This window comes from Plectropomus leopardus, unplaced genomic scaffold (genome assembly GCF_008729295.1).
Source record: "Plectropomus leopardus isolate mb unplaced genomic scaffold, YSFRI_Pleo_2.0 unplaced_scaffold2000, whole genome shotgun sequence".
In the NCBI taxonomy this organism is placed as follows: Eukaryota; Metazoa; Chordata; class Actinopteri; order Perciformes; family Serranidae; genus Plectropomus; species Plectropomus leopardus.
The window spans coordinates 1-8,094 of record NW_024621607.1 but is presented as its reverse complement, the minus strand read 5'-3'; the positions used below and the strand labels follow the sequence as shown (position 1 = coordinate 8,094).

The window sequence follows — 8,094 nt, the reverse complement described above, 5'->3', positions numbered from 1 at the left end:
GGGTGTTTGACTCGTGGGTGCGTTGGACATGTGGGTCCATTAAACTCGAGGGTGCGTTGCACTTGTTGTGGGTCCATTAGACTCGTGGGTGCATTAGACTCGTGGGTGCGTTGGACTTGTTGTGGGTCCATTAAACTCGTGGGTGTGTTGGACTTGTTGTGGGTCCATTAGACTCGTGGGTGTGTTGGACTTGTGGGTCCATTAGACTCGTGGGTGCGTTTGACTTGTTGTGGGTGTTTGACTCGTGGGTGCATTGGACATGTGGGTCCCCTAGACTCGTGGGTGTGTTGGACTTGTTGTGGGTGCATTAGACTGAAGACTCCACCAAAGATCAGGTGACAGCTTTTTAATCGTCTGAGGTCTGGGTGAGCTGAAGTGGATCTGGTCCAGCTGATCTGGATCCAGTTTAGCTGAGCTGGATCTGGTCCCGTCAAGCTATGTGGATCTGGTCCAGCTGATCTGGATCTGGTCCAGCTGTAATCCTCCAGCTCAGATGGGTGTTGCTGCCTGCTGATTGGTGGAGCTTCCTGTCAGCTGATCAGTAGAATGGAACGGTGCCGCACCAGTTGACGGCAGCTCCATCCCACTTGGTTTTAAGGGTCATGTCCAGTGGAGGGGACATCCTTTCAGCGTGTCCCTCTGAGTGTCTGCAGGATGTCTCCCAGTGGTGAGAGTGAGTGTCTGCAGACAGAGTTAGACATAGTTAGTTAGCAGTTAGTTAGTTAGACACGAACCAGGTACCGATGGACACCCTGTCACTGCAGGATGTGCGTCCTCACCTACAGTCAGTTTGGCTGTCTTCTGGGAGCTCCGCCCATTGTAGTAGTACAGGTGGAACTGGTGCTCCGTCCTCCAATCAGAGAGCAGTGAGTGGTCGATGCTGAACAGCACCGAGAATCCGCCATTAATACAGCAGAGCCACACAGGGAACCGTGGCGTCTTCAGCATGCTGCCCACCTGAGGACAGAGGACACAAGCTTCCCACTTGAGGACAGAGAACACAAGCTGTCCACCTGAGGACAGAGGAAACAAGCTGTCCACCTGAGGACAGAGGACACGAGGACATGCTGCTGGATTTGAAGTTTCTAAAATTTTAGGACATTTTAAGATTTTTAGATATTTCCAGGTTTAATTATCTCTGAAACGGCGCTGAGACTCATGTATGCATGTGCACTGTTTCCTGCCCATTCACCACACGCCGTTACCTATAACGTCCCTCTGTGTCTCTGTCCGTCTATATTCAGCGGCGTCCTTGAGACATCAAGTGCTGTGATCGGTCAGTTGGGACGCCTGCTGTCCATCACAGACTTAAACATTCACACACTGTAACATTCACACTGAAACATTTACACTGAAACATTCACACACTGTAACATTCACACTGAAACATTTCCACACTGAAGCATTCACACTCTGAAACATTCACATACTGAACATTCACACTGAAACATTTCCACACTGAAACATTCACATACCGAACATTCACACTGAAACATTTCCACACTGAAACATTCACACTCTGAAACATTCACATGCTGAACATTCACACTGAAACATTTCCACACTGAAACATTCACACTCTGAAACATTCACACTGAAACATTTCCACACTGAAACATTCACACACTGAAACATTTCCACACTGAAACATTCACACTGAAACATTCACACTGAAACATGCACATACTGAACATTCAAACTGAAACATTTACACACTGAAACATTCACACACTGAAACATTCACATATTGAACATTCACACTCTGAAACATTCACACACTGAAACATTCACATACTGAACATTCACACTCTGAAACATTCATACACTGAAACATTTACACACTGAAACATTCACACTGAAATATTCACATACTGAACATTCACACACTGAGACATTTACACACTAATACATTCACACTGAAACATTCACATACTGAACATTCACACACTGAAACATTCACACACTGAATCATTCACATACTGAAACATTCACACACTGAAACATTCACATACTGAACATTCACACTCTGAAACATTCATACACTGAAACATTTACACACTGAAACATTCACACTGAAATATTCACATACTGAACATTCACACACTGAATCATTCACACACTGAATCATTCACATACTGAACATTCACACACTGAATCATTCACACACTGAACATACACACACTGAGACATTCACACACTGAAACATTCACACTGAAACATTCACACTCTGAAATGTTCACACTGAAACATTCACATACTGAATATTCACACACTGAAACATTCACACACTTCAGCTTCATCCGTCAGCAGCACGTTCACACGACTGCGACCTGACGCAGCTTTTCTCATCAATAATAACCGAGTCATTCAGACCTTAACAAGTCATTCAGGTCACATCTGATCCTCCGTCTGCTGCTGCCTTTAAATCATAGTGACAAAAAAAAATGCCGCCAGCAGGAGACACAACGATACCTGCACCTCCTCGCACTGCTCCTCTCCTGCAGGAGGTGCTCCTCTACTTAAACATACCTGCGGCAGTCTGCCTGTCTCCATCTGCTCTCGGCTCCAGTGTAAATATCCCACATCGCTGCGGGACAGGACGCCCTGCAGGGGGCGCTCTAGAGCCTCGCCATCCTCCCCAAAATACTGAATCCCGTTAAAGACCTGTGGACTCGCCTTCCCCGTCAGCAGCAGGTTCACCAGTGCCTGCAGACACAGAACAGGGGAGAGCACCCACAAACAATCTCACTTACTGCAAGACAACCAGGAGAGCAACCAGCAGAGCGACCAGCAGAGCAACTAGGAGAGCAGCAGCAGAGCGACCAGCTGAGCACCCAGGAGAGCAACCACCAGAGCAACCAGCAGAGCAACCAGCAGAGCAACCAGCAGAGCAACCAGGAGAGTGACCAGCAGAGCAACCAGGAGAGCAACAGCAGAGCAACCAGCTGAGCAGCCAGGAGAGCAACCAGCAGAGCAACCAGCAGAGCAACCAGGAGAGTGACCAGCAGAGCAACCAGGAGAGCAACAGCAGAGCAACCAGCTGAGCAGCCAGGAGAGCAACCAGCAGAGCAACCAGCAGAGCAACCAGGAGAGCAACCAGCTGATCAGCCAGGAGAGCAACCAGCAGAGCAACCAGCAGAGCAACCAGCAGAGCGACCAGGAGAGCAACCAGCAGAGCAACCAGCAGAGCAACCAGCAGAGCAACCAGGAGGACAACCAGCTGAGCAGCCAGGAGAGAGACCAGGAGGACAGATTTTTCAGGAACATTCAGTGAGAGCTCTCTTGTCCACAAGACAAGCAGGTGTGTCCTTCAACATGTGTGTCCTCACCTGACCGCAAACAAAGTCTCCCAGACTGAGGTGGAGCAGGTGCGAGGTGGATGAGTCCAGATCCTCCTTCAGCCTGTGAGGACAGAAATTTTTGTTTGTTTGCGTCTTTGTAGCATGTGATGGGCTGAGCGGCCTGTAGAGGGCGCTGGAGGCGGCTGTGGGTAAGTTTACCTGTAGGTGTGGTTACCTGTAAGTGGGTGTGGTTACCCGTAAGTGGGTGTGGTTACCTGTAAGTGGGTGTGGTTACCTGCAGATGGTGCGGGAGCAGATGAGGCTGTAGAGGAAGAGGATGACTCCGTGACTTCCCTCTGCTGTGAACTGAACAGTGAAAATAAGTAAAAAGTTTCTATTTATATTTTCTATAACTTCATATTAAAAATTGTTACAAAAAATCTAACTTTTAAAATATTTTTCACCACTTTGTTGGGGTCATATTTTGGTCAAATCACAGCGGTTAGTTTGAAGAGTTAAAAACTGACAGCAGCAAAAGAAAAGCGATGTGGCTCCAGATTTCAAAAGGTTAAAATGTTCTGCAGGTTTACGATGAGACAAACTGACTTGTCATACTTGTATTATGACACGTTTTTTTGGGGGGGTTTGGCGCCCAACCGACCGACTCAAAGATGCTTTGAGGGTTTCAGGTGCTGACGTGAACTCTTCCTGCAGTGATGATGATCGGCGCCATGTCTAAGAAGCTGCGGCCCGCTAAAATATAAATAAAAATATCAGCGAGATAACTTCTGCTGCTGATCCTCAGACTCTCCGGTTCAGATCGCAGCTCAGAAATGAAAAAAGTCACGACACGTTTCGGTCGAGCACTTTGAGCTGTCAGTTGATTTTAAGTCAGTCGGACTGAAGATGTGAGGGGCGTGGCCTTTCTAAGACCTGGTCATAATGCCCTGGTCTGGCCAGCGTTTGGTCCAAACGTGAAACCATCAATTCGAGTCTCTCAGATAAATAATGGACAAAAGACAACTCACGCTGTGAAGATGCTGCAGGATGAAGCTCCGCGCCATGTCCTTCGTGTTGAAGGTGAAGAGCTGCAGCTGAAAGACATTCACATGTTCAGCTGGAACTGAGGACAGGAGGACGACCAGGACATGAAGACAAATCCTGAAAACATCCGTCAGGGACACTCAACCTACTCTGCTCTACTCGCCTTTTTTTGGTTTTCCATTGGAAAAAGTACCTGGTACCTGGTACTACCTTTTTTAGTACCTGCTCTCCTGGGGTTCCAAAAAAGGCCGACTGGGTACTAAGAGGTACTAACTCTTAGTAAGTGACGTGCCGTCTGACGTGAAACACTGCAGGCCGCTGATTGGCCAGACAAAATCGTCACTGCGTCATCAATGCACGGCACGTACAGAATACACGTACAGAATACACGTACAGAATACCCTGAACAGCGCAAACAGCTAAACTATTGTAGCGGCCAAAGTTTTGCATCTTTTTTTTTTCTTTCCCAAAATGGCAAACAGAAAAATCACGCCGTGGTCGCTCGAGGAGGTGCAAACGAACAATATGTAAATTTTGTGTTTATTCGCTCATTACTTTCCTTTTCTGAACATCCGTCTCCACTATTTAACTTCCGTGTTTATTACTGCTGCAGCCGTCTGTGCGTGAAGCGGCGCTGCGCTCAGATTCCTTCGTTTCCGTATTGACCTGAACTCCTCATCGTCCGACAGAAGGACAGAAACAGAGAGGACACGTTAGCGGTGGGTATTAGTACAGTCTGTCTCACAGTAACTCTGTTATTGACCGCGCACTGTAACACTTTATCAATGTCACATGTTTAGTGGTGCGCACCGGAAAATGGGGCTCCCCCGAGGTGGGAGTGTCCCATGGCGTTGCTATGACAACCAGCTACACTGGGCCGGTACTATCTTCTAATGGAAAACAACCCCCAGAAAAGTCCCCGATACCAAAGGCGAGGCGAGGAGAGCCGGTACCGTGTAGTGGAAATGTGCCATTAAAGGACTAAAACAATTCTCAGTGTCCCAATCACATTTTTACTGTCGGTTAGAAAATGTTTGGTGGGCCACCAGTGACCCTGTCAGGGTCCAGATTAGGGCCTTGAGCCATAGGTTGAGTATCAGTGCCACAAAGCATGATTATGTCATGATGACATCACAGTACCTTCTCCGTGAAGGTGTCCAACTTGTAGTCCAGGTGCGGCGTGGTGCAGTATTCTTCGGTCACCAAGGTAACGGTGGCACTGACCTCCTGACCGGCCAACCAGAGGCTGTCGCTCAGCGCTGCTGCCAGCGCCCCATCCTGCCCCTCCTGTCCTACACACAGACTGGAGACAGAGACATGTCCCAGTCCAGTTAACCAGACAGTCAGCGTGTCAGACCCTGGTCAGTCAGCAGGATCTGGACCTGGACCTGGATGTCCAGTCAGACTTGGAAGTCTCCTTATGTGGATCTGTTCTTAGCAGGTGGTGGACAGTCTGAAATGTCTCTGTGATGCTGGAGACGTCCCCTGGAGACAGAACTGTCCTCTGACACCTGTCTACTAAACTGTTGTCTCATGTTACAGCTGTGTTTTCCATCCTGTCCCCACCGTCTGTCCTCACCCTTTGTCCTCACTGTCTGTCCTCACCTGTCCAGCGTCCGTCCCTTGGAGCCACTCTGCCGCATGAACAGCAGGTGTTTAATGATCCGAGCCTGAACCGCCATTTGAATGACCCGAGCCCCGCCCTGAAACACACACACACACACACACACACACACACACACACACACACCTGTCCAGGTGAGACAGAGGACAGATGGTCGGCTTTTAACCTGTGACTGGTTTTATCATTAAATCCTACAAATGTCCTATAGTCTCGACAGACCAGAAACAATCGGCTGCGTGTCTCCTCTGGCTGAGGTCAGAGGTCAGTGGGTGTGTTTTGGGTCTCACCGTGTCGCCGTGCAGAGCGAAGGCGTCCTCACCGTCAGGCTGTCTGAACTGAAACACAGATGTCCTCCACTCGAAGCTGAAAACATGAAACGTCTTTCCAAACAGGATCCTCCTCAAACCCTGAACCAGAGGACAGAGACACAGATCAATCAGTCCTGATTCACCTGATCCATCAGTCCAGCCCCGCCTCCAGGTTGTTATGATGATGTCATCACGTGACGAGAGGACTGGTTCATGTCATCAATAATCGATAAAATGTATCAAAGCTTCTTAAAGCTGAAAGGATTTGAGGCTGCCCGCAGCACGCCGCCCGCAGCACGCCGCCCGCAGCACGCCGCCCGCAGCACGCCGCCCGCAGCACGCCGCCCGCAGCACGCCGCCCGCAGCACGCCGCCCGCAGCACGCCGCCCGCAGCACGCCGCGTACAGACTCTCTGACATTCAGCAGAAAGAGGGTGAACGTTAAGGGTCTGACCTCTGTCAGCTGGGGCCCGACCGGCTCTCCTCCGAGGCCCCGGGACACCGCCAGGCTCCTGGGGACGCAGCAGAGCTGTGGAAGGGCCCTGCAGGAGCCAGGGGCCTCCTCCTGCTCCTCCTCATTCCCCACATCCAGCAGCCTCTGAGGAGAGGAGGAGCAAACACCTGAACACACCTGCTAATACTACTACTACTACTGGTAATACAACTACTACTACTGCTAATACAACAATTACTACTGCTAATACTTCTAATATTAATACTGCTTATACTTCTAATATTACTACCACTGCTAATACAACTACTACTGCTACAGCTACTGCTAATACTACTACTACTACTACTACAGCTACTACTACTACTACTGCACACACATACGCACACACACACACACGCATGCACGCACACACACACACACGCACACACACACACACACGCACGCACGCACGCACACACACACATACACACACGCACACGCACGCACGCACGCACACACGCACACACACACACACACACACACACACACACACACACATACACACAGCAGAGACCAGATCTAGTCTGACCAGGTATGTTTTTTTTGTTTTTTTTAAAATCACCAAAAACTTTTTAGGGACAAAAATAGCAGATTTTTTTTCTCAGAAAGTTTTTAAAAAACAAACAAACAAAAGTTTTCTGTCTGTCCAGGGGACAGACTGACAGCATCCAGTCACACACATATGTGACATATATATGTGTGTGTGTATGTATACATATACACACACACGTAATATATGTGTGTGTTTGTATATATACATATATGACATATGTGTGTGTGTATGTATGTATACACATATATATATGTGTGTGTGTGTGTGTGTGTGTGTGTATATACACACATATATATGTATACCTCCTGTGGTACAGGTGATGGATGTGTACTTACATGTTGTGTCTGCAGCCTGCAGTAACAAAAATGATTCATTATTTTAATCAATCAATCAATCAATCAGCCTGACAGACACTTAGTTGTTCTCAGTGAAACTTTCCTCCAGTTCTGAAGGTCAGAGACCTGATCCAGGATCTGCTGAAGCTCCGCCTCCATCTGAAACACACATATACACACACACACACACACACACACACAGTAACACACACATACAGTAACACACACACACACAGTAACACACAGACACACACACAGTAACACAAACACACACACAAACTTTAATCTTCATCTGTTCTGAAACAGGAAATATTAACCCTTTCAAACCTGCGCTCACTGGCTTCATTTATTTTGAAAAAAAAAAAACACATGAAGTTACAAGTCACAAGAAAATTACCTTAAATTCATAAAATAAAAAAAAAAAACAGCTTAAAAAAAGCTAACAAAACACAGAGAG

The 8,094-nt window shown here is 47.9% G+C and overlaps 1 protein-coding gene across 1 annotated transcript; it reads right to left on the bottom strand.

Annotated features, from left to right (window-relative positions):
- Positions 1–538: 538 nt before the first annotated feature.
- Positions 539–6,022, bottom strand: mindy4b (MINDY family member 4B). The gene is made up of 8 exons (XM_042515579.1): positions 5,931–6,022; positions 5,466–5,628; positions 4,310–4,375; positions 3,577–3,647; positions 3,330–3,402; positions 2,530–2,706; positions 780–957; positions 539–681 (listed from the first exon to the last, which is right to left on the bottom strand). The coding sequence occupies exons 1-8, from the start codon at positions 6,005–6,007 to the stop codon at positions 539–541; spliced, it is 948 nt and encodes a 315-aa protein (XP_042371513.1). The 5' UTR covers positions 6,008–6,022.
- Positions 6,023–8,094: the final 2,072 nt, after the last annotated feature.